This window comes from Mya arenaria, chromosome 2 (genome assembly GCF_026914265.1).
Source record: "Mya arenaria isolate MELC-2E11 chromosome 2, ASM2691426v1".
In the NCBI taxonomy this organism is placed as follows: Eukaryota; Metazoa; Mollusca; class Bivalvia; order Myida; family Myidae; genus Mya; species Mya arenaria.
Window position 1 is genome coordinate 4,080,092 of NC_069123.1, and position 27,759 is coordinate 4,107,850.

Below are 27,759 nucleotides of genomic sequence, written 5' to 3' on the forward strand. Positions count from 1 at the left end.
AATAGATATATATATATAATCCTTATTATTCTAAAAATTCAAGTTAATGAACAGACAATTTTGAAGTATTTCGTCTGTAACCCAGACTTTCGATGGACGTAATGACTAACTCCTGTACCGTTGGGTTGTGTTTGCAAACGGATTCAGAAGCTGAACGTGAAACAGAACAGTTCTTTTGTTTAATATACTTTTTCATAATAATTACATGAACTCTGGCACCACTTTTGATGAATCGATGGAATATTTCGTTTATGTTGACAAACCTTGGTATGCTATCTGTTCATGCAATTATACTGCAGCAAAATCATAATTGTGTAATGTTTACATTTTGCTATGACCTTCACCTTTTTCCACCAATCAGCTGGGATTAGGGCTAATGAGTTTATAAACATACCCGTAGAGAATACCTGTTTAGTCGTTTGGCCTACTGTATTGTAGTATTTAATGTTCCAGTAAGCATCCCCCTCTTTTAGAAAAGTTAAGGCAGACATTTATATTGCATTTGAGCTATCTTTAATAAGAAACATGTATTGTGAAGTAACAGCACTTAGTTTTAATTTAGTCAAAATAAAAAATCATATTTAAAAATTATTTTTGTTGTGCATGTCTTTTGAACAAGATCTCAAGTTTTCTATATCTTTTTTCTGAAAAATATATGCTCAAATATGATCGTATAAGTCCCAAGATTTTGTAGAAAAGCGTTAGTTAGAATGCATTTCTTCAAAAGTACATTCAAGCTCATTTTATTTTAATTCAATATTTAAATTATACTATTGAAAAATGACGCTGTAAATTGGTTACACCTATCTTGAAAACATACCAAAAAATGTTATCTGGAAGTGTTTTACCGTAGACATATAAAAGTAATACACGGCCTAGTATGGTAAAATTAACAGCACATAGCCGTTTTCGAAATAGTTTTAGTAAGGTTAAGGTAGTTCACGAAGAGTTTTGTTTCCGCAAGTAGTATGCATACCAGCATAATGTTCAATGAATGATAAACATAGCAACTTTTGTATTCATTCCAAAAGCGTTAATTTTGTATAATACTTCAAGCGCAAAACATACTCGATAGCGCCACCACTACTCGACAGCGCCACCACTAGGGCAACAGTGCCACCACTTTTATAAATATGTGCATTTTTCCTTTTTAAGAAGTGCTTATTAGTTTTGTTGTGTTCCGGCATAGGTACTTTACATAACAGTTATGTTTGCATGCGTGAGAATGTTCTTACGGGGTGTGTAAGCACCGAATGTACTTGCTATGCAATCAGATCTCAAAATATGCAAAAGTCTGATTCGGGAGAAAAGCTCCTGGCACCACAGTTTGCACAATTTTGAAACGAAATAGTAACCAGTCTACAGTAGAAGTGTACTTACATGGTACCACATTCTCCGATTTTCGAAATATGTCCGTTAAATGAAATTATCAAATAAAATATAAATCATACTCACTTTGTTCATGTAAACATAGGGCACAGCTCCACCACGGAAGTGTCGACAGCTCTTTTTCTTTGCACCACCGTAAAGTGGTGGAGCTGGCGTTTACAGGCCGTGTAATATATGAAATCACACTCAAAATAACCACTTATGTACATTAAGATGCAAGGGCTGAGTATTGGATTGCGTACAATTGAATACAGGTATGTGTTTGGGTTGATATAGGGCTCTTATATTGGTAAAAAAATCAATAAAAAGAAAAGCTCCTATTTCTATTCTTTGGTGTTTATTCTAAACCATTTTCATTATTACGTGTTCTGCCATAGTGGCAGTCCAAAGCATTACCATTGGTGAATATGTTGCCATACTGATGCTGTATAGTGCTGTAGGTTTCTTTACCTGACAGATTCACCTTGTTTAATCTAAATGGTTATGTCAACTTATTCATGGTCATTTTCAAATATTAATTCAAATGTTTACACTTGGGTTTATTTATAAGGATTAAGATATGATACTTCAATTAAGTTGATGTCTTATTTAAAACCTGATTGATTATAAAATGATATCCACATTTAATTATAAGTCTACGAATTATGCTTAATATTGTCAAGTTATAAATATAGATTTGACTTGAGTATTTTCGTGATATTTTGAGCCTGAAACATCTAAAGTAAGTCCCATATAACATGATTAACATTAGCTCAATAGTTTTGTTTTGGTATTATTTGTGTAATTTCTTCTTTGAAAGAGTTTTTAAACGTGAGAAGAGGAAATTATTTTAGAGATAAGAGTGATAAACTATATTGTGTTATATAAAAGCCTGTTAGAGCTTGTAATTATTTCTAAACAGTGATTTTTTTTTGGAATCATTTTTACCGCCTGTGCCTTGCAAATTGGGAAAAAAGTTCACTTTGGGAAAAATACAAAATCAGGCCAAAATAGCTAATATAGTGGTAAATACATATTCTAACTTTTTATGCATACAGTATGCTGTGAAAGAGTAGGTATTGTCAAGATTTTGTTTATATTTCAAGAAATTCATTGCTTCTATTTTCATAAACGTAATATTCATGAATCAAATTGGGAAAAAAATATAAAATTTGGGGGAAAATGGACATCTTTTTGCAAGGGGAAACAGCCTTTAGAAGGCAGTAAATTGCACCAAAAAAATCACTGCTATATGAATTAATATTCTAAAACACCTGTAAACACCTGTAATTCTGAAAAGTTATGAGAAATTGAGGCCAGAAGGCTTGAGAGATTCTCTTTAATAACTACATTAAAATATATAAGCCATATTCATTGGGGGTATTTTAAACTATTATTTTCCTTATTCATAATACAAAGTGCACCACCAGATTCTCACAATCAAGTTGCTGTTTTAGACGGACTGATTAACTTCCTTTTTGGTTTAGAAAGTATTTTAGGATAAGTAATCCAATCTAACGTAAAATCCAGTCTAATGTAATTTTTCTCTATACATTTGGATGAAAGCTGTGCTCTAATTCCAAGCTTATCAGGGAATATTTGGAAATGGGTATCATCACAGTATCTTAAGTAAGCTTTTAACTTTCTATTTACCTGTATTTGAAACTTGTTCAATTTGACATGACATGAAGTAAGATTTCAATGATTAAGAATGTGTGTAGTGAGCGTAGCGGATAAGCCATTCTTAATTATTTAAATATAACTTCAATCTTCTAACTGACGTAGAATACAACCTCATTGGCTGACACATTGTAAACCAAAATCTGACACAGGGAGTGTGTATCAGATGATTGGCAGTTAGGCGGACCTTGAAACACCGGAGAATTAAAGTTGAAATTCTTAATCATTCAGAGTAGTACTTAATGAATGCCTATCTGCTGTTTCATTGGCTGAGAATGTAAGTTATATTCTAAAGCTGTGTTTTCCATTTGATCTGTGGGGAAGATCTTTGTTAAAGAGTCTGCATTTATTTAAAAAAAAATACTGGAAAAATATTTGACATTTTTGGGCTTACCGTATTAAAATGCAGGTGTTTATATGTAATAGTTAGATGTCTTGAAGTGAAATTTTAATGATTTAGAATGGGTGGAGTTAGCTCAGCTAAGGTCATCTAACTAACTTAGAATACAACCATGGCTGAAACATTGTCAACACAAAATCTGACGCAGAGAGTATGATTGTATCCAATGACAGGCAGTAGGCGGACCTTGAAACATCTGGGAAAGCTGAAATTTTTAATGATTAAGCCTAGTACTCAATGATTGCCTATCTGCAATTTCATTTGCTGAAAATGTAGGTTGTATTCGTAAGTTATGTTAAGTGAGTATAAGCACTGAATTATACTTAATGAAATAATAAACTTAATAATTAATAATAAACTGAAACCTGTTATGCTTCAGAAGCTTCGAGGAAATTGGCCTGAAAGCTTATCTATGAGGGATTACCTTTAATACATGTATACATATTGGTTATATTTATTGCTAAGTCATGGGCCATATTAAACTATTGTTTTCCTTATTTATCACATCCAAAGTGCAACATGAGATTATCACAATAAAGTTGCAATTTCTGACTGTTTAACTTCCTTTTTCGCAACTCAATTGATTTCAAAGCGTTTTTTATAAAATTATATATATGATATTACCGTATTATGAGTTAACCAATTTCGCAAATGTTCGTATTTTAAGTTTTTATCTATATTAAAAGTTTGGATGAAAATTGTGCTCTAATTCTAAGCTTATCAAGGAAATATCTGGAAATGGGTATCATCACAGTAGCACTAGCTTAAGTAAGCTTATTACTTTCTATTTATGCGTCTTTCTATTTCATGCATTTGAAACTTATGTCAATATGACATATTTTTTTAAGTTTCACAAAGGGCTTATTTTAAGCTCGTTTTCAATTTTATTCACGGTTGAAGAAAGTCTGCCAAAAAAGAATTATGTTTGTAAACGAATGCATTTAATGTTTTATCAACTGGTAGCTGTTTGTCCTTTTCGAGCTTATTCAAATGCAGGAGGTGTTTATATTTACCAGCTTGTTATTGAAGTTCAGTTAAGACTAAAGTCAAAATTGAATACAAATGTAAAGGCTGACATAATAAAACGAAATGAATGAGTCAGAATTATGGTTTAGGTTATTCACTTAGCACTTTTGTATTTTCGTTCTATTTCATAATTTTTATTCCTAAAACACTTCTTCTTATATATGTATATATATGTGTGTTCTTATAAATTAATATGTAAGTGTTTTTTGGGATATTGCATGTTCTATGAAGGAAATATTATAGACAGCATGTTATTATTGTTATAATTAATAGTTATTATTGGTTATTGGATGGTTTTGTTTTCAAAAAAAAGAAGGTGAGGAAACCTTTATGTCATAATCCTATGTGGCAACTGTCGTGCAAAAACTTTATTATATTAACCTCAAAATTATTTAAAGTGACACTCTTATTCAAAATCAGTACATATACAGTACAACAAACATTAATTTTGAGCGATAAACCTTTAACTACTTACTAAATAATGCATTTATGGAAAATATTCTTTTACTGATAACATTATTTTAACCATGTTTTTATTAGCTGAAAATGCAGAAATATTAAATGATTGGTGAATTTTAAAAGATTTACTGTGATCTACTATCGTCTCATAAGGTAGAAATACCGTGTTTTCTGCATCTTTCTTTCAAATTAAACTTGGTATCCTTCATTATAACCATTGTTTTCCACTTTTTTCATCCTTTTTTTGTATATTAAAACAATTGTAATAATAGTGGTAAATCTTATTTGGGAGTAAGAGTGCATCTTTAAGATATTCAAATGAAACTTGGTACACATGTTGCCAGAGAGATAACTTACATGTGTGAATAGTCCCATAACTCTGACCCATATCTCTGGCTGCCTTGAATGCCAAAATAATTGTTTTTAACCTATATAATTTTCCCATTTCAATACTAAAATTGCAATGAATCTTTGAAGAAATTGTCTGAATTTGGATAAAAAATGACAAAATAAGATATTTGTTTTCTCTCTGGTGTCATGCTAAATCTGAAACATGATGTGAGTCATTTGCATTATGTACGTAACATGATGTTTGATGGTAATGTATTGAAAGAAACAAAATGAAACTTCTCAATTAAATAGCCTATAATTGCACAGTCAAAATAAAGTTGATCACTTTGGTAAAAATAAAACTGAAAGTCAACTAACTGTCAAAGCATAGAAACCATTACTTATAATTTACACACTATTTCAGGACTAAAATATTACCAACAGAGTTTTACACTCTCATTAAATAACCATAAGATTTGTTACTATTTTTATTTCAGTAAGGCAACCTGTCTTTATAATGCATCATGCCCCATTAGCTTTGAAATTGTATTTTTGATCTTGTGAAATCAATAAGGCCTAAAAAAACTATTTGTTTGGTTAGGGTTACATCCTTTTCAAAAATAGGTAGGGTAGGTAGGCTTTTTTTTTTTATTAGGTTTATATAAGAATTTCATTTTCATCATAGCGGAATGGTGTTAAAATTATCTTCTGTGTAAGCATTTAAGGTTTAAACTACATATTGAAAAGCAATTAAAAATTTTTTTTTTCATTTTTTTTATTTTTTCATTTTTTTTTTTTAAATTGACTATAAAAACGGTAGGGTCAGCGCCTATTCTGTAGGTAGGGTTGGGTAACCTGAAGCAAATGTTTTTTTTCTAGGCCTAAGGTGACCTTATTTGCAGCCATTATTTCACTGAGCTAGAATGGAAAATAAACAAAGAAAGGACTATTTTATGACTTTCTTGCCCATATGTGTTTATGAGGAATAAAACATTATGTGAATTTGGAAGAATATGTGGCTAAGAATCTCCTTTCATATGATATAATACAAGATTATATCAGACTTGGAAACCTCCACATATTTTTCAGTTTAATACCATGTCCCAAGCCTTTTTTGCGGAGTGTACACGTTTTTAACCAGGTTCTTAATGAAAACCAGTTTAATGGAATGGGGATGTCATTTGGCAAGCGAGCAGAAACAGGTGCAGACAGGCGGGCTCAAAACATTTGTTTTCACCCAATTTCTTAAGCTAGCATTGATGGATAGTAATGAAAGTTGGTGTGTAGGTAGCTTATGTGAAAAGCTAGCTTGGAATTGCTTTTAAGGTGGGTGGGGTCAAGGTAAAGGTCACTGTAACTAAAAATAGGAAAATGGTTTCCGCCCACAGCTGATGTGTAGGAGGCTTATGTGAAGGACTAGCTTGGGATTGCTTTTGAGGGGGTTGGGGTCAAGGTCAAGGTCATTTTTTATTAAAAATAGAAAAATGGTTTCTGCAGCATTAAACATTGGAAAGTTGATTTGTAGGTAGCATAGTTATGTGTAGAGCTAGGTTGGGATTGCTGTTGAGGGGGCGGGGTCAAGGTCAATGTCATTGTTACTAAAAGTAAAAAAAATTGTTTTCGTCCAATAACTTCAGTAAAAATTGATGGATGGATACATTAGTGTGTAAGTAGCCTATGTGAAGAGCTAGCTTAGGATCCCCTTTGAGGGGATAGGGGTCAAGGTCACTGTCACTAGATAAAAAATGGTTTCCACCCTATAACTTAGGTTAGAATTGATGGATAGTAATGAAAGTTGATGTGTAGGTAGCTTATGTGAAGAGCTAGCTTGGGAGTGCTTTTAAGGGGGTTGGGGTTTGTTCAAGGTCACTGTTTTTAAAAATAGAAAAATGTTTTCGCCCAACAACTAAAGAAAAATTGAAGGAAACTAAACGCATAAGATACTTAACTTGAGTACTTTTCAGTTACATCACTTTTTGATAAAGTAAAGAATTAGGCTGCTACTTTTTCCTAACTCATACAAGAAATTAATTGGCTACAATTTCTGATTGCCCATATTAAAACCTCAGGTTTTGTCACATTGCAGTGTTTCTTGTTTTTCCTTTTATACCATACATTGAGTTTTTTTACCAATTTTGTATGTAAATTCCCAAATCCAAGAGTATGGGTCATCTTCTAAACATTTCAAAATATCTTTATTTGTGAAAACATGTATAAACAAATGAACTGACTGAAGCCAACCATGTAGCTTTAAGTGTGGAATAAATATTGAATGCAGTGGCCCATAAAATTAATGCTGACAATATCCGTATTCAAGTACATACATACAAACTTTAAAATAAGAATAAATTATAACATTTTTTTTTGTATATATTAGGCATGTCAGTCAATTTTTGGACATATAATACCATAATGCCAAATACAATGAACTTTTATCTTGTTCCAATTACTTAAAGTGAAACTCTTATTCAAAGTCAACACATACACTATACAACAAATATCAATTTTGACTGATAAACCTTTAACTTCTTACTTAATAATGCATTTATTGAACATTACTGACAGAAAATTGTAACCGTGTATTTAATAGCAGAAAGCGCAACAATATTAAATGATTGGTGAATGCTAAAAAGATTTACTGTGGTCTCATATTAATTAAGGTAGAAATACCTCTTCATAAGAAACATTGTTTTTGACATTTATTCATCCTTTTTGGAATATTTAAACAGTGTTATTAATTGTGGTAAATTTTATTTGGGTGTAAGAGTTCATCTTTAAAAAAATCCTTGGAAAGGAATGCTTTTGCAGCATCAATTTCTCAGAATTTTGCAAAACATATATTGTCAACTCATATTTCCATAGCAACCATGATACAACAGATTCCTGAAATGACACTGAATTGAAATGTGACATGAACGAAGAAACACAAATGTTTGTCTGATAAAATTATATGACCGAGCCTCAACATATTAAGGCCCTAAATATGTTGAGGCTCGGTCATATAATTATGCCCCCCTTCGAAGAAGAGGGGTATATTGCTTTGCACAGGCATGTCGGTATGTCGGTCGGTCGGTCCGTCGGTAGACCAAAGCTTGTCCGAGTGATAACTCAACAATTCCTGGACGTATGGTCATCAAACTTGACATGAAGGTTGGGCCTGACCAGTAGATGACCCCTATTGATTTTAGGGCTCATCGGGTCAAAGGTCAAGGTCACAGTGACCTTTAATGGTAAAATCATTTTAAAGCTTGTCCGAGTGATAACTCAACAATGCCTAGACCTATGGTCATCAAACTTGATATGGAAGTTGGGCCTGACCATTAGATGACCCCTATTGTTATTGGGGGTCATCAGCCCAAAGGTCAAGGTCACAGTGACCTTGAATGGTAAAAGGATGTCCGAGTGATAACTCGACAATGCCTGCACCCTTGGCCCTCATTCTTGACTTGGATGTTGGGCCTGACCAGTAGCTGACCCCTTTTGTTTTTGGGGCTCATCGGGTCAAAGATCAAGGTCATAGTGACATTGAATGGTAAAAGGTTGTCCGAGTGATAACTATACAATGCCTGCACCCATGGCCCTCATAATTGACTTGGAGGTTGGGCCTGACCAGTAGATGAACCCTATTGTTTTTGGGGGTCATCCGGCCAAAGGTCAAGGTCACAATGACCTTGAATGGTAAAAGGTTGTCCGTGTCATTACTCGGCAATGCCTGCACCTATGGCCCTCAAACTTGACTTGGAGGTTGGACCAGTAGATGACCCCTATTGTTTTTGGGGGTCATCGGGCCAAAGGTCAAGGTCACAGTGACCTTGAATGGTAAAAGTTTGTCTGAGTGATAACTCGACAATGCCTGCACCCACGGCCATCAAACTTGAATTGGAGGTTGGGCCTGACCAGTAGATGGCCCCTATTGATTTTAGGGGTCATTGGGCGAAAGGTCAAGGTAACAGTGACTTTGAACGATAAAAGGTTGCCCGAGTGATAACTCAACAATGCCTGCGCCCATGGCCCTCAAACTTGACTTGGAGGTTGGGCCTGACCAGTAGATGACCCCTATTGATTTAAGGGGTCAGAGGTGAAGGTCACAGTGACCTTGAAAGCAAACTCGACAATTCCTGGACCTATGGTCATCAAACTTGACATGAAGGTTGGTCCTGACCAGTAGATGACCCCTCTTGACTTTGGGGGTCATCAGGCCAAGGTCAAGGTCACAGTAACCTTTAACGCAAAAAAGTTAACAAATCTTCTCCCAGTGATATCTCAACAATGCCTGAATCTATGATCATCAAACTTGACATGTAAGTTGGGCCTGACCAGGAGATGACCCTTATTGATTTTAGGAGTCATTGGGTCAAAGGTCAGGTTCACAGTGACCTTGAATGCGAAAATGTTTCAAGTGATAATTGGACAATGCCTGCACCCATGGCCCTCAAACTTGACTTGGAGTTGTGTCTGACCTGTAGATGACCCTTTATGATTTAAGGGGTCATTGGATCAAAGGTCAAGATTACAGTGACCTTGAACGAAAAATGCTTGTCTGTGTGATAACTTGTCAATGCCTGCACCCATGGCCCTCAAACTTAAAATTTAGATTTTTGGTGACCAGCTGATGACTACTATGGATTTTGAGGTCATAGAGTCAAAGGTCTTGGTCATAACACACTCTATCCTCAAACTTTGAATGGTCATAATCTTAAAACTGCCTCAACGGCATACAATGTTAGCGACAAATCAGCTGTCATTTCGGTCCATGCATATTTCATTTAATTGTCCATATAATCCTGACAAAATGGCGCTCAGGGGGGGCATAATGTTTGACAAACATCTCTTGTTTTATTATTATATTGTCAGCAAGCTGAAATAAGCTCAATCATCATGTTAAATGATAAATACATTGTAAATGGCACCTATACAATAAATATCAGTCATTAATCATGGAGTTTGTATAGATATTTGATAATAAGTTAATAGTAGATCTGGCACAATGTTATCGAATTCTTGGCACCAATGGTAAATATTCCACCTTGCTTGTGGATTGTTACCTGAAAGCAGAGTATTATATTGGCATTATAAATAATAATATACAGAGTCATTGTTTGTTTACATATCAAGACGAGGATATTTGGGTCAAGGTATTAAGCATGCATATGGTTCAATAAATGTGCAGACATTTATGGCAAAGAAGAAAAAAAAGCTCCTTTTACCTGGAGGTTTGATTCTAAATTAAAGTGTCTGGTTGATATTCCCCTGAAAGTGAACTTTTTTATGTCAATATCAAAGAGAAAAACTGGACTGGATCTCAACAGATTAAATGCACCTTTCAGGCTATATTTAGCCAGTATTTTCTCCACAGAACACTCAAAAAAAACCTATATTTGAATCATATATTTCCTGAAAGAGGGGGCTCAACTCCAGAACTGCACCCCTGAAGTTGTTCCCCCTTTCACTACAATCCTGGACCCCCCCCCCCCCCCCCCCCCCCGTATTATACTGCTTTAAAATATGTAATTATTACTTATACATGTATACATGTAAACACAACTAAGCATTTTAGTCTAGCTTCTTCTGTTTCACTATTATAGTCTCCTAATGTCAGCTCCAAAATCGGCATGTTAATTAAAAGACAGTGCCTTGAGTGAGAAAGTGATGAATTATTCAAGTTCCACGATGAATTACCATAATATGGCTGCCTTTTCAGTTTGAAGCCTTAAAGGGACTAGACACCAGATGGTCCAAAAATCGGCAAATACAGTATTTTCTCTAAACAAGCCTTAGAAATGTCAATGCCAGCTAGGAGGAGGCCGATAATACATCATTTTACATGGTTAAAATGATAAACGCAAAACAATCAAGTTGCTGCTTCATCTGTGTTTCCCCATTTAAAAATAGCACATGATGGTTTCCCAGTTTAAATTAGACATGTTTATGAGTACAAATAAATATACCAAATCTATTTTTAAACCTACTTAGATTTACGTGGTAGACAATCCAAGTAAAATTCAATTGGAAAAATGCTCAAAATCTGCAAAAGATGCATGTGTCATAAGTGATATACATCAGTAAGTAAGATTCAATGCATTGTACACAGCAATGTCAATTTATGTTAATTTTTGGCAATTTTCTTTTTTTTTTGCAATTGTATCGTCTGGTGTCTAGTCCTTTTAAAGGGGGCACTTAATAATCATTTGGTTGAATAACAAGACTACTGCATTTCTCTCAGCCTATCAAGTCTTGACAAGGGGAAGAACTTAGCAAGTATTTTGACCAGACCTGCTTTACTGAGTGACATTTTCTTTTCATAAATTTAAAAATGTTTCTCAACATTCATCCAAAAATCTGGAATTATTTCTCAGTTATTTTAGTGTGGTGGATGAAAATATTTTCATGACTCCATTGAAAGCGCCAATGTTACCAAGGGTTTGAAAACAGATAAGGTTAAAAGAACCTTAAAAGACTGACAGTATATGTACTAGACGGTCTTATAGTTTATACTAATTTCTTTTTAATAGCTTGATTGCGATGAAAGCTGATAGCTTATAGAATCACTCTCGAGTCTGTTTCCTGGGTAAAAAACAGTACTGGTGTCCATTTTAAGAGGCTGTCAGAAAGAAATCCTAGTGGGGATCTTTAATACCCACAACCTCTCTCCATCCTAAATGGGTTTAATTAGGGATCCAGCTAGGCAGTCCTTGCCCCATTTTGGTCTTCAAAACCCTATCATCAATGATCATATTAAATGTAATCTTTTGTTTTAACTTCTTTATTTTCATGAACCACTTATTTTCATGTCCCTTTAAATCTTTTGCTTGATCATCAGTACATTACAATACCTGTCTGTCAATAATAGTACTTGTCTGTTAACTTGTTCACGAGTTAAACTGAGTTAAATGATATATTATATCAGATCTGAAGTGATGTACAAGTGATATATATTTGCCACTTAGGTAGGATCAGGATTTTTGTGATCGTGCAGTCTGTCAGGATTCCTAGCTTAGTAAAAGTAAATCAGACATATAATCATATTGTATAAATGTTTAATGCGAATGATCATAACACTATGTGGATAAGTAGGTAAGAAAACGAATTATCTATTGTAAGTTTGTTGTTGATTATATTTAAATTTTTCTGGATAAAACAAGTTAAGTTATTATGCAATTTAGTAATGTCATGATTGAGGATTATTATATGAACAAATAGATGCAATTACACATACTTAAATTTTATGTAGTTCTGATGTAAATTTTATTTAGTTCTGATGTGTGCAAATATTTATGTTTCTGAGCAAAGGTCATGATTGGTGTAACATTTTTGGCTTGTCTGTTTTTCAAAGAAAAAAAGACAAGCTATATTATCAAAGCCACGGTGTTTGCCAGCAGCATCGTTGTCTTTATTGTCATGCAAAAACTTGGCCATGAACTAAAATATTTAAGTTATTCATTTGAAACTTGTGTTGCAAGGCCCATAACTCTGGTGTTAATTACTGTCCAGTTATGCCCCTTGCTAATTTGAAAAAGTCATCAAGAAACTTTAAAAATGACATTACACTGTTCAAAATAATGATATGAAACTTTGTTCACATATTAACAGTGACACATGTGTTACAAGGCCCATAACAATGGATATAGGATGAGTTTTACTCCTTATTCAGCTTAAAAAAACCCAGATAAGAACGTTATCATTCACTCTGCGGCACTCGATCATGTGTTTAAATGTCTTTGACACTTTCACGAAAATTCTTTGGCAGGTCTATATTGTTAAAATGAGTATATTTAAAGGAATAGCTGCCAATAACATCTGAGGAATTGCGTAAGGAAAGGATGCACCTTTAACACGAAGGCCCAATTTTTTTTTTCAATTTCACTTCCAAAACGAAATTGGAAAGAAGGGTTGGGAATTGTTTCGATAAAGCTGTGTATAATATCTCTTCACACTAAAAACCAGTCACCATTTTGTCTGCGTGAATGTTAACTAGATGCTTTATAAAGGAGTACATCTTGCTGTTACAAGAAACTAATAAAAAAAATAATTCATATTTAGAATTAAAAATTGACAATCAGCATTGTCCAGTGGCATTACACAAATTAGGTTGGGTTTAAAAAAATAGGGTCAGTCAGAAAACCAGACACCATACATGATACAAACTTCTGCTTTATCTCTGTGTCCCAGATTTTGGTTGAAAAGGACAAATCATAGGTCATAGAATTATCAATGGGTGAAAGCAAAACTGTTCCAACTGACATTTAATAATGAAGAACTTGAAACCTTTTTGCACTAAACAAGATAACGTTTGAACATGCTTTTTCTGCTTGTATGTTTATTCGGTCAAAAGTTGAAATTAAGGAATTATCTATATGACATTATGCAAAACTAGAGCATGATGATCAATGGATGTGATAAGGGCCCTGAATGATGGCATATTTGACAGGGGGACCAATTAAGGGCAAGTAAAAAACCAATGGGGCAATTATGCAAATATTGTTAATGCAGAGAAAATGTTGTTAGATCATTAGCATTTTGTTGTTAGATCATTAGCATTTTCCTGCAAACCAAGAACATTTCATATGTAAGTGAGGTATTCTTGGGCCTAAAAAAAACAACATTTGGTTCGAGTTAGCCAACCCTATCTATGAGACAGGTTGTTTTTTGTGTGTTTCAATATGTAATTTTAAACCTTTAAAGCTTTATACAGATGATAACTTTACCACAATTCTCCAATGTTGACAATAACATTCTTTTATAAAGTCTAATAAAAAAAGCCAACCTATTCTACCTGTTACATTTTTTAAAATGGATGTAACCCTAACCAAACCATTTTATTTTTTTGGGAGGGGGGGGGGGGCTTGGATCTATATATGGATTATAGAATAATTTTATTATGGTTCTTCAAATCGGTACAAACACATAACCGTTAATTGAAAAATAATTCCTTCAAACATACTTGTTATCAAGGATGGCAATAAGGGACGAACAGGTCCCAGAGTTATGGTTCTTTAAAATCGCCATCAATAAATGCTTTAGTTCCATTTACTTCCATTAAAAACTTTGGATGAAAAGTAAAATAATATAATATTGACTTGCGTGAAGAAACATGACAGAATTTATATAAAATGATATTTGTTTAATACTTCAGCTGATTCCAAATGGTGGAAACTCGTGCTGATCGACGATACTGCAGCTTTGAAGCGACGACGAAGCAGTCGTCCATCCTTGACTGCTCCATTCTTCATCTCCATAGACCTATGTCCAAATTGTGCACTTCAGACCTTTTCTCCATAAGTCTTGCCGAATTCTATAGTAGCAACAACTTAAAACTGTCTAATTATAGTAGTGGCAACAATTGTTACAGTGATAAACAGTGCTTTTGTGATATAACTATCAATAATACTAGGTCTTGCCTCTGTGATTGTGTTAAGAAGACCTTATTAAGAACTACTGAGCTTGATACCAATTTTGGTTGTCCTAAGTTTGAAACCAATCTTGGTGGTGCGATATTTCTGATTTTGTTTGCGCAAGTATACCACCAGAATCTTATTTGCTACAAAGCATGCCAGTTGATGATACTAGTGAAGAGTCGAGTCGAAGAAGAAACAATTCCAATGACAGTGACAGCAGCAGCAGTAGCAGCAGCAGCCTCTTCTCTGAAGATGCTTCGTCAACGTCTATGCCAGCACCCCCAGATGGGGGATATGGTTGGGTGATAATTATTGCCGCATTCCTGATCAACCTTATTTGCGACGGAATATCGTTTTCCTTTGGGATTTTGTACACAGAATTATTAGATCAATTCCAAGAAAGTAAAAGTTTGACGTCATGGGTTGGGTCTCTGTTTTATGGGACCTGCCTTATGGGTGGACCGCTGGCCAGCGGCTTAGCGACAAAGTTTGGTTGCCGAAAGGTGTTAATTGGCGGAGGAATAGTGGCAAGTGCTGGGACATTCATAAGTGCATTTGCCACAAGTATCGGAACCTTATGTTTGTTCTTTGGAGTAATCACTGGGATTGGAATGTCCATGGGTTATGTGACCTCCGTTGTTATGGTCGCCTTTTACTTTGAGAACAAGAGGGCGTTAGCGACAGGACTGGCGGTGTGTGGTTCTGGAATTGGGACGTTTGTGTTTGCACCGCTGACTGAATTGTTTATCGATATATACGGATGGCGTGGAACTATGATAATATGGAGTGGGATTATCCTGAATCTTGTGGTCTGTGGAGCATTGCTGAGACCATTGGAGTTTACAGTTCAAGAAAAGAGGCAAAAAGCTTTGTTGAAGTTTGAAAAAATGTCACGAATGTCAAGGACCGAGTCTCTTGCAAGTTCGTCAAATGGGAGAAATGTTAGTAGGCTTGCAAGTCATACAGAAGGTTTAGAAGATGAAGATGATATTTTTGAAGAAGGAAATATAGAGGATTGTTGTCATTCTCAGATTCAGATTCCGACGTTCATTAAAGAAAAGGGGATTGAAATCCCAGTGGAAGTTTTGAAGGAGGCGAAAAATAATCGGTCTGCTCTGAAGGATTATATTAGAAACTATTGCGAGGAAAATGATGTTGAACCCGAGAATCAGCAAGAAGATTATGACGTCCAAGATGATGAAACAAAATATGAAACAACAGTTATGTTGCAAAACGGAAAGGGGAATGTTAAATTGAATGGTAATATTGGTCCAAAAAGCAGTTGTCTGAAAAATGCGCCCAAAAAACAACAGTCAAATGAAGGTCATCACCATTCTAAAAGCCCATCAAGACCTAAAAAGCAAGTAAGAATGAGCACTTATCTGCCATTGTACAGAAAAGGATTGTTTTTTCGAGGAAACCTCACTCGATACACTGGTCCAATAGGCCGTGTCAAGTCAAGCAGCTGCCCCGAACTGACAATTCGACAATGGGATGATAGCGACAGCGAAAGTTCGGATGATGATGATTGGGACTTTCCTTGGCGATATTTGCGTTTCAGTAAACACATGAAGCGTGTTCTCAAAGCTCTGTTTGATCCTACTATTCTCAAGAATCCGCTGTACGTCGTCTTCGCGATTTCGAACTTTATTCTTTACTTCTGGTACGACGTTCCATACATATTTCTGGTTGACAGGGCAACTGAACTTGGGATGGACGAAAATAAAGCGTCACTCCTGATATCGATACTGGGAATTGTCAACACTGTTGGGCAGATACTATACGGAATCATCGGTGATCGTGAAGTGAATCTCAGTGTTTTGTATGGAATATCCTTGATGGCATGCGGACTGTCGATATTTGTTGTACCAATCTTCACAGCATTCGAGCCACAAGCAGTGATCTCGGGTCTATTTGGTCTCTTTATCAGCGTTAATTACTCATTAAGGTATAACTGCAGTTTATAATTTATTTTATGATTTTTATTTTGTATCAATATGGAACATTTTGTATTAAGCTATTACTAGTATTCATTGCTGACATTGAAAATGCTTAAAATCAGTGACAAAGTTCTGTATATATCAGCAGCCATTGTATAAAACTTGGATAAGTTGTCCACAGATTATCTTTTGGTTAGTTTGCACATGTAAATGATTTCATTGGTTAATATGATTTTTTTAATAAATATTGACCAATCAATAAGCTTTTTGGCTAACTTGGACCAAACCAAATAATAAGTAGCTTGAATTCAATTAGCTGCTGATGTATTTTGACAAAAGTGTGCTAAATTAAATGTTATACATTTATGTCTCTTTTAGCTAAGGATTGATTCTTGATAGCTATTTATTAAAGTTCTTCAAGTCTTTGTTTAGGGATGCAACTCATTATTTTCTGAAACTTAAATGCTGTTATTTCATATCTTCAGCACGGTGATCTTGGTGGAATATCTGGGCATCGACAAACTGTCAAATGCTTATGGACTGACGATGCTGGTACAGGGCATTGCCAATCTTGTTGGGCCACCTGTGGCTGGTAGGTTTTCCATTTTAGGCTTTACAAAGAAAACGGTAGAGGTTTTGTCATGACCTTGGTATTTTTGTCATACCAAAACTTTGATGATGGTCATTACTTGAAAACTGATAAAGGTCATTGATTTGAAACTTGGTACAAATGTTTCCTTTATACATGTATGACATTTATAAAGCATTATGTGCAATAAGTCCTAAAGTTTATGACCGTTTATCATCTGAGAAAAACCGCAGGGTGTAATTATCATCTTGTGGTGCTCTTGTTTATGCACTTTTACTCCCAAATAAGATGTACGTCACGTACATCTTATTTGGGAGTAAAAGTGCATAAACAAGAGCTAATACATTTGTTTTGATTTACCGAAAGGGACGAATAAAAATAAAAAACAACGATTCTTATGAAGGTAAATTTGAAAGAAAGGTGCAGAAAACACAGTTTTCTACCTTATGAGACAATAGTTGATCACTGTGAAACTTTTAGGACCCACCTGAGTCATTTAATATTTGTGCGTTTTCAGCTATGAAATACTCGGTTACAATCTTGTTATCAGTTATTTATTTTTTCCATAAATGGATTATTTAGTAAGTAGTTAAAGCTGCACTCTCACAGATTGAATGTTTTGACAACTTTTTTTATTTTTTTATTTTTTAAATAGTCTGGTGTTTTATGCATTTTTCTTAAACCGTTTGTAACGGAAATATGAAGATCTGCGATCTGATTTTTTGTCAGCAATCTTTTTTCATTGGTTTGCAGATATTCATGCAAAAATTTGCTCTTTCCAAGACAAAAAATAAAAAAGTTGTAAAAAATGGTATATCTGTAAGAGTGCAGCTTTAAATGTTTATCACTCAAAATCTATGTTTGTTATACATGTGTGTTAATTTATTTTAAATATGAGTGTCAATATGGCCCTTGAACTGTGTTCGAGTAGTAATGTTTATTTGACTTGAATTGTTATTGCTTTTAAATAGGCATGAACAGTTAGTGTTTCTGGGTTTTTTTTATCAGTTTAAAAGACTACTAAATGAATATTACAAAAGCAACATCTTAGTGGTGTTATTTTTTGAGGGGGGGGGACGTAACTCATAAATTATTGAACCCAACATTATTGGCCTTGCTAAAACATGTACATTATGTCTCTGGCGACATAAAATGTGCGAATATCAAATACAATACCTATACTCTATTTATCCAAAAACAGACAAGCTACATGTATGCATCTGTAAACTGTAAATGATTTATAGCATTGTCGTGGAAATTTGACCCCATTCTTATTCCCCAAAAGTATGCATTTTTTACAAACATTGGACTCAAAGTGGTTAAAAAATGGATAGTGAACTTGTAACAAGACATCTAATAAATATACGATTTAATACAGTCTTTTTCTTTAAAATTCTACCACAAATTAAGTATCATAAAGGGAACTAAATGGCCTTGTTTGAAGTTGACTATGGTAAATTCATAACTAAAGCCTTTCGTCGCTTTTTTTACAACTTTACACAAAAAGATAAAAAAACAACAGTTTTTTTGGGTTTTTTTGATGGAAATATCTTTCATGAAGATGGATATTGCAATTTACTTTCAAGTTTTAAATTATGACTGTCCATAAATTACGCTACATGTAGTTAAACTTCTGAGTTCATCAGTCATTCATTTATGTTAATGAATCATCATAGTTTCAGTGTCTCTGACTGCTCGACTTATTAAACAGAAAGCATTAATCACATGCATGACTTTCCTGTAGTTTACAGAGTTCAAAGTATACTTCGTCTTTCTCTCGAGACTTTGAACTTACATGCCTTTGTACTCATCTTAAACTATTGTGTCCTTATATGAGAACAAATCGCTTGAATGCTTGTTATCAAGTGTAACATAAATTAAATATAGAACAAGGATGACAATTATTGCACTCGATACATGCAAGAAAACAGCTTGGGGGCTCTCTCGCTTTAATGAAGGGACTTTTTCATGTTTTGTAAAATTTACTTTTTACGGATTTTTTTCTCTTGTTACAAAATAAAGTGTGGCAAACCATAAGAGTGTTTATAAATTAATTACTGATGGCTGGAACCCTTTAACAAATGTTGATATATGCTCAAATATTGTCTTTGAAGTCCACAATTTTGAAAAATGTTAGTTATGCTTTATAATTCAACCAAAAACTATAACGTGATTGCTTGATCGACATTATCACATGGTGCTACCAATGTTTTAAAAAAAGGTTAAAATATCCATCAGCTTTATCATACTTGGATGTTAATTTACAAAGGCACCAAAATATCTTTTTATTCATACTGTACACGCAAACGCAATGATAGTGCATTTATCTCTGTCATTTATTTTCCAGCCCTGTTCTATGACTTCACTGGCTCGTATGACCTGACGTTTTATATTGGTGGCGGGTTCATCGTATTTTCTGGGGCGATGCTTCTTGTTGTTCCTATAATGAGGCGCTGTCAAAAACCACTGAAGTTCGAGCAACAGGCTTGCTCTAGCAGGATTTTCAATGAGTCACATTTAGCCATGATGGATCGGGAAATTGTGATAGAAATGGATGAAGGGCCACAACTACCGAATGGAAACGAAACTACCTGCTCTTCGTTATTATTGGTTTCAAAGATGAATACTGACAATAGTGATATCAATGTGTAATATGTATGGCTTGCCATGAATCTGTACAGTTGGTGATGAATCTGTACGGTTTGCCAATAATCTGTACGATTTGCCAAGAATCTGTATGATTTGCATAGAATCTGTACAATTTGCCATGAATCTGTTTGGTTTGCAAAGAATCTGTATAGTTTGCCAAGAATCTTTACAGTTTGTGATTAATCTGGAATCTGTTTGGTTTGCCAAGAATCTGTATGGTTTGCCAAGAATCTGTATGGTTTGCCAAGAATCTGTATGGTTTGCAAATAATCTGTTTGGTTTGTCATGAATCTGAATTGTTTTTTATTAATCTGTACGGTTTGCCACGAATCTGTACGGTTTGCCACGAATCTGTACGGTTTGCCACGAATCTGTATGGTTTGCCATGAATATGTACGGTTTGCCATGAAAATGTATGGTTTGCCATGAATCTATACATTTTGTGATTAACCTGTATGGTTTGCCAAGAATCAGTTTGGTTTACCATGAATCTATACAGTTTTGTGTTAATCTGTATGGTTTGTAATTACATTTTGTAAACTTGTATTGCTTTGTGTTTATTATATATTATATGTGGTATATTTGAAAACTCTCAAAAATAAACCCTTATCTCAATTTAACTGTACATTGATCCAAGTTATACATGTATTTGGTTTCTCATTTTGTCTTTAACTCTGTGAATGATGATGATTTCATGTACTTTCTTAACTTTAATTCAAATTATATTTGCAACTAAAAAGCTTGCATAATTGTATTAATCTCGCAATGATTAAGATGTTTCAAGTTTATTTTAATTCTCAGATTTGATAAGTTAGTTGTTCATGTTTTTGTTTAAGAATATAGGTCATTTTAGATTGTTTGTTTTAAATGTGACTATCATTCTGTTTGGGGGGTTTTCACTTAAAAACTGCAACAAAATCCTCATATTTTTTTTAGATACTACATTTATTTAATTTTTAATTTTTCAAGAGTCCCATTGTTGTTAATTTTATGTTGTTTTTTTCTTGTTTTTATATGTGTCGGTTTGTGTTTAGAAAAACTGGTTCTTGATTGAAGATTTTAATTGTTTTACACATCTACATGATGTAATCAGATTTGATTTTAAATGTTACTGTACACATATTGAACTATTTTGCATGTGCCTGATTCCATAATTATTGGTACACCATTTTACCAAGGTCTCATTTTTATATCGCACTTAACTGTGCTGTATATTGCAACTGGGAGGCTATTTATGATACATGTGTTTGACCCCACCATATTTAAGTGGAAATTATGAATATTTCTGAAGCTTACATGCCATTATGTACTTACCTTTAGTTATAGGACCAATAGAGATATTCTCTTTCAGAGCATTTTAAAGAAAAAGTCCCTTAATATTTTATCATATTATAACATAAAACTATATTACATGTTAAATTACTACTGTCTTACTTTCTTACATTGTTGATTACCAAGGTACTTAATACTGTTATACTTTATAAATATCGTTAGACAATTGGCTGACAAAATCTCGTTTAAATGAATATGCATGAGGCAGGGGAGACAACTCTACTTCCAATGAAGTGGCATGTTGCAAATAAATATTATTCAATAACCCTATGATGTCAGTAGCGTCAATGGCCGACTGGTCTTGACTGCTGTAAAAAATTATTTTACTGAAAAGGTAGACCTGAGGTTTGAATCCGGCTTTCGCCAGAATATTTTTCTACTGAAAATCACGGAACCAATGAAACTGCCTCATTAATTATTCATGATTACGAGATTTTCTTTGCCAAATCGCCCACGGTACACAACGAAGCATAGCATAGTTGTGTAACGCAGGTATCTGATGATGCCCTTCTTAATACTTTGTGCAATATTAAGGACTCTCACACCTTTGGTTGTTATTTAAATTCTTAAATTTGAACATGTGCTGTCTAAGGGTTGTCAATATAAAATAAGTTAGTAATGGTAGTACACAATATTACTTTGTTTGATCACAATTTCTTATTTCAGAGAGATATTTTTCAGACAATGTTTTTAATTTAAGGCCTCAAAACTTGACTGAAGTAATGAAGAAAGGGTGTTTGAATAAAACAACAACACACAATTAATTATTATTTAAGGGAAATACCATGAAATACCGTTGACACTGATTTTGAAATTTAAAGCTGATCAAAGGTTCTGTTTATTTTGTTGTTGAGTTACTGTATTGTGTATATAGCTTTGTTAGTTGTGTTTCAAGAAAGTTTTCTGTTTTTTGTTCACCAGGTTTTCAACGGGTTATTAGAATGAGGTTGTCGTTGGGCGTGCGGGCGGGCAGACAGGCGGGCAGGCGGGCGTCAAACATTGGTTTCTGTTCAATAACTTTAGTTAGCATTGATAGATATTGATGAAACTTGGTGTGTAGGTAGCTTATGGGAAGAGCTAGCTTGGGATTGCTTTTGAGGGGGGTTGGGGCTAAGGTCAAGGTCACTGTTACTAAAAATAGAAAAATGGTTTCTGCCCAATAACTTTAGTTAGCATTGATAAATATTGACGAAACTTGGTGTGTAAGTTGTTATGTGAAGAGCTGGCTTGGGATTGCTTTTGAGTGGGGAGGGGCTAAGGTCAAGGTCACTATTACTTAAAATAGAAAAATGGTCAAGGTCACTGTTACTTAAAATAGAAAAATGGTTTCTGCCCATAGTTAGCATTGACAGATATTGATGAAACTTGGTGTGTAGGTAGCTTATGTGAAAAGCTAGGTTGGGATTGATTTTGAGGGGGGTGGGGCTAAGGTCAAGGTCGCCTGTTACTAAAAATAGAAAAATGGTTTCTGCCCAATAACTTTAGTTAGGATTGATAGATATTGACGAAAGTTGGTGTGTAGGTAGCTTATGTGAAGAGCTAGCTTGACATTGCTATTGAGGGGGGAGGGGCTAAGGTCAAGGTCACTGTTACTTAAAATAGAAAAATGGTTTCTGCCCAATAACTTTAGTTAGCATTGACCGATATTGATGAAGCTTGGTGTGTAAGTTGTTTATGTGAAGAGCTAGCTTGGGATTGCTTTTGAGTGGGGAGGGGCCATGGTCAAGGTCACTATTACCTAAAATAGAAAAATGGTCAAGGTCACTGTTACTTAAAATAGAAAAATGTTTTTTGCCCAATAACTTTAGTTAGCATTGACCGATATTGATGAAACCTGGTGTGTATGTAGCTTATGTACAGAGCTAGCTTGGGATTGCTTTTGAGGGGGGTTGGGCTAAGGTCAAGGTCGCCTGTTACTAAAAATAGAAAAATGGTTTCTGCCCAATAACATAAGTTAGCATTGATATATATTGATGAAACTTAGTGTGTAGGTAGCTTATGTGAAGAGCTAGCTTGGAATTGCTTTTGAGTGGGGAGGGGCTAAGGTCAAGGTCACTATTACTAAAAATAGAAAAATGGTTTCCGCCCAATAACTTTAGTTAAGATTGACAGATATTGATGAAACTTGGTGTGTAGGTATCATGTGAAGAGCTAGCTTGGAATTGCTTTTGAGTGGGGAGGGGCTACGGTCAATGTCACTGTTACTTGGAATAGAAAAATATTTTTTGCCAAATAACTTTTGATAGCATTGATAGATATTGATTAAACTTGGTGTGTAGGTAGCTTATGTACAGAGCTAGCTTGGGATTGCTTTTGAGGGGGGGGGGAGCTAAGGTCAAGGTCACTGTTACTAAAAATAGAAAAATGGTTTCTGCCCAATAACTTTAGTTAGGATTGATAGATATTGACGAAATTTTGTGTGTAGGTACTAGTAGCTTATGTGAAGAGCAAGCTTGGAATTTCTTTTTAGGGGGGTGGGGTCAATGTCACTGTTACTAAAAATAGAAAAATAGTTTCTGCCCAATAACTTTAGTTAGCATTGATAGATATTGATGAAACTTAGAGCAAAGGTAGCTTATGTGAAGAGCTAGCTTGGGAGGTGGGGTCAAGGTCACTGTTCCTAAAAATAGAAAAAAAAAATCTGCCCAACAACATAGTTAGAATTGATGGATAGTGATGAATCTTAGTGTGAATATAGCTTATATGAAGCTGCAGATTGAACTTGCTCATACAACAAATTAATTGGCTTTAATTTCTGATTGCCCATAACAAAAACCTGGTTTCGTCGCATTGCGGCGCTTCTAGTTTGTTTTATTTCTATTATGTATTTTGTTTTAAAAATTTATATAATTATATATCTTTGTCGGACGGTCAACAGCGGTGGGCTAAAGTAAAAGATGTTGTACATTTTCCATTAATATATTATTTGTATATTGTTTGTTTCCTCATATTTTGTCTCCACAACAACAGTGTTTCATAACTTGTTTCATTTCCATCGAAAACATTCCCGTGTTATGTGTTTTATTGTAGTCTTAAAGCCATTCTTGTTAAGAAATTTCAGCATGATTAACAAAAAGTCATTTGATTGGACCCCCTGGTGTGTTTGTAGCAAAGAATATTTTAAGAACAAAACCTTCTCATTTTCTTCCTGGGTTAAAGATTGGCAAAACTGGTCGTTTTGGTTAAAGCTGGTCGTTCAGATGTCGATTTTGCATCTCCGGTCAAAAGGTAGCTCATGAGGTCAAATCAAGAAATAAATGGGTTAATAAATTTAACAGTCTTTATCCTATCTTCATGAAATTCGGTCAACATGGTATTTATAGCATAGTTTATTTACTTTATTTATTTCAAATACACTAAGAGCTGCATTTCTTTTATTTTGGATATTTAAGAGACAATTTTTTAGTTTGACATAACATGATTTAAGAAGGATTTTTTTTATATCTAATGTTATAAGTTCAATATTCCTTTACACCACAAGATTATGACCGGTACATTGTATATGTCTTTGAAATAATTGAAATAAATTGGGGTGTTGCCTTTCATAAAGATGCATTGATAGATAACTCAGATTACGAAGAACAGATTTCAAATAATTTTCTCACAGTGACCATTTTTCAACACCTAAATAATGCTAAATAAATTTTATAAGTAAAAACATTTTTTTCTAAATGGCAATGGCGTGAAGTAATTTTTGGTGATGATATTAGTACAAAAATAAGGCAGACGACAATATTTTGACATCATTATTACAGTGACATATTTTGCAGTGTGTCAACAAGACTGTTTTTCGCAGTACTCGGCATATGTTAGAGCATGCATAAAATTTGAGGAACATGTAGGTGTGTCTCTCTTAGAATATAAAAGAAAGGCTTGCCTGACTTACCGGGTAAGTTCTTATATCAGGGTGGAGCAGAAACGATGCATATCAATTCACATAGGGAAATATTGGTATTTGTTGTGTGATATTTAAGTTCTGAAATGCTTAAATCAGGTTGGAGTTGAAGCGTTATGTATCGATACGTATCGGCGGAATATCGGTATTTGTCTTGCGATCTGAATGCAGCTGAATATTTCTGTTGCAATATTTTATTTAAACATTTTCCTGTGATATAAAATCTCTTTCTATTTACTTATTATTTTATACATTTACAACTAGCGCTTGCCAGAAAATATAATATATATGTATTATAACTTTTTAAAGCTATTTATTTTACAAACACCGTTTAGGCCTGATTATATATAGTGATAAGTTTATTTTGCAAACTTTGTTTGTTTTTATAATTCATATATTCAGAAGTATTGATAATGAACAATTTAGAAATGTTTCTGTGGATTTTGATCGCTGAAATGCACTGAGTGTTAAGTTTAGGTTTCTGCCGAAGGGATTGTCCAACAAATTCTGATTAACATTATATTAATCACTCTCATTGGCACAATGTAACATGAGAGTGTGGTTTTAATTGGTTAGAAAAACTTCTGAAGATATTGACCGCCATTTCGTCATTAATTATTTTTTTAAGTGGGTATAATAATTATTCGTCAGTCCGCGTTTGTGCCCACGCTAGTAGAGAGACATTTGCGTCAACACTAAGAAAGTTATTATTTATTGTTGCTTGAGATAAGAATCTTCTGATTTAATAGCTAAGTAAAGCAATAATAAACAATAACTTTTTATCTTAGAAGTGATGCATGAATACTTATTCTGTTGTCGTTTTAGTACATAATTAAGTGGGAATGTTGTATATACATGTAATTATCTAAATATTTGATTGTTGTTGATTGTGGTTTTATTTCACGCTAAGTATGTGTGGAAACTCATGTTTTGTATTGTTTCGCACTTCATTCATTCTTATACAAAGATTTTATGTAGATACAAGTAGAATTACTACACTCTGTGAATAAAAACAAAAATCCTGTGTCATATCTTTTTATTCCTGTTTTTTATTTTTATTTTCTTTTACATTTGAATCTGATTCAAATGGACCAATTGCACTTTAAATTAAAGCTGCACTCTCACAGATTGATTTTTTAGACTACTTTTTTAATTTTTTTCTTGAAATGAGCCAATTTTGTGTGCATGTCTGGAAACCAGTGTTATAAGACTGCTGACAAAAAATTAGATTGCATTTCTTCATATTTACATTCGAATTTTTTTTTGTTCTTTGATGATAAATTTCTTAAAATGTTAGAAACGCTTTTAACCATAAAACATCAATTTTCGACCGCTAGGGTATTATGAAAAATTGTGATCTGTTTTTTTGTCCTTCCAATTCCAAAAAATTTGTTTGGTCAAAACTGTCAATCTGTGAGAGTGGAGCTTTAAGATCTACATTAATGCGATGCAATCTGTTAAACCTTAGGCGACAGACGAAAATGACACAACACGAGAAACCATGTTGTCATTTCAATACACTGATTTAGAAGCGTGAAAATTGTCAATAACAAAAAGACAGTCAAACAAAACCAATGTCATCCTTGAAAAATCAGCTAGCTAAAAACATTATTTCTCACATTGCGTTATTTTAACCTGTGGACATGTTTATTCGCATTATTCTTAACAATTGTATTTGAAGGAGCACAATCATTATTAATGATTTTTTTATTGACTAAAGCCAGTAACTCTTGATCTTTCTGGCCTGTTCCAGATTCCAAATCAATCTTGAGAAATAAAAATAGGATGTATAAAATATTATGTATAAGTATGCAATAGTGGATCCCAGGAGTGGAAAATATATGGTTGTTCTTGGGGAAGCTGACCCATGGCCCAATATGCACCACTTTTGTGTGCGTGACCTTTAGCCTCAAATCCTGGGACCACCCCTGGAGTATACATTAGTTATGACTTGGTGAAGGCTGCAGACGCGTTCTTCAATCCATCACCTTTTAAGTGGCGGATTATAAAATAATTTAATATTGTATTCTTTCATACATCTGTAACCCACTCAGTTTAGAATATCACCTAGAAGTCAAAATTGAAGTTACTGTAATTCCAATATTATTTAGCTATAAAATAAGGTTTAATTGTTTTTGTGACTTTAGGTGTCCTTTATTAATGCCAGTTTTGATATTAAACATCCATTCAAGAGATCAATGTAAACTTCCTCCTTAGATAAAATTAATCGAAATTCAGGTCAGGGAATTTAATCAAAGTATCTATCTTTTTATTAATACTTAAAGGGATAGGAATGTTTAATATTTTGTTTAAATTGAACACATTAATTTTACCAAAAAGTCTTGATCAGAGCATTTCAAAGATTTTTGTTAACAGGTAATATATATCGATGGCTTCTCTTCAAAATGCTGAGGCTGCATTTTATCTGTTTCGGAAGTTTTACCTCACTAAAATCATAAAGGCGAACTGCATCTAACTGCAAAATGCCGAGTAAATAGACCAATGAAAAAATAGAGTTGGTTCATTTTGACTACCTAAGTACCAGAAGGTCAACCATTGTACACCCATCTTTGAGGCATCATTTTCATGACATGAGAATCAATTTCAGACAATAAGGTAATGGATATCAAATTTAGTTGAGATAAAGAAAATCTTTTGTGAACATTGTAATTTTAACTTCAATTGCTGTTAACATT

General features: G+C 34.0%; 1 protein-coding gene across 7 annotated transcripts; it reads left to right on the forward strand.

The window, feature by feature from the left end:
• Window positions 1–126: 126 nt before the first annotated feature.
• LOC128212286 (monocarboxylate transporter 9-like) lies at window positions 127–26,087 on the forward strand. 7 transcript variants are annotated; one of them, XM_052917674.1, is made up of 4 exons: window positions 127–267; window positions 14,397–16,606; window positions 17,084–17,190; window positions 19,535–26,087. In XM_052917674.1, exons 2-4 carry the CDS (start codon window positions 14,811–14,813, stop codon window positions 19,837–19,839), a joined length of 2,208 nt encoding a protein of 735 aa, XP_052773634.1. In that variant the 5' UTR covers window positions 127–267; window positions 14,397–14,810; the 3' UTR covers window positions 19,840–26,087. The 7 variants fall into 7 exon arrangements, with proteins under 7 accessions (XP_052773634.1, XP_052773626.1, XP_052773652.1 ...); XM_052917666.1 differs by lacking the exon at window positions 127–267 and adding an exon at window positions 2,856–2,997; XM_052917692.1 differs by lacking the exon at window positions 127–267 and adding an exon at window positions 4,108–4,216.
• The last annotated feature ends 1,672 nt before the right edge of the window (window positions 26,088–27,759 follow it).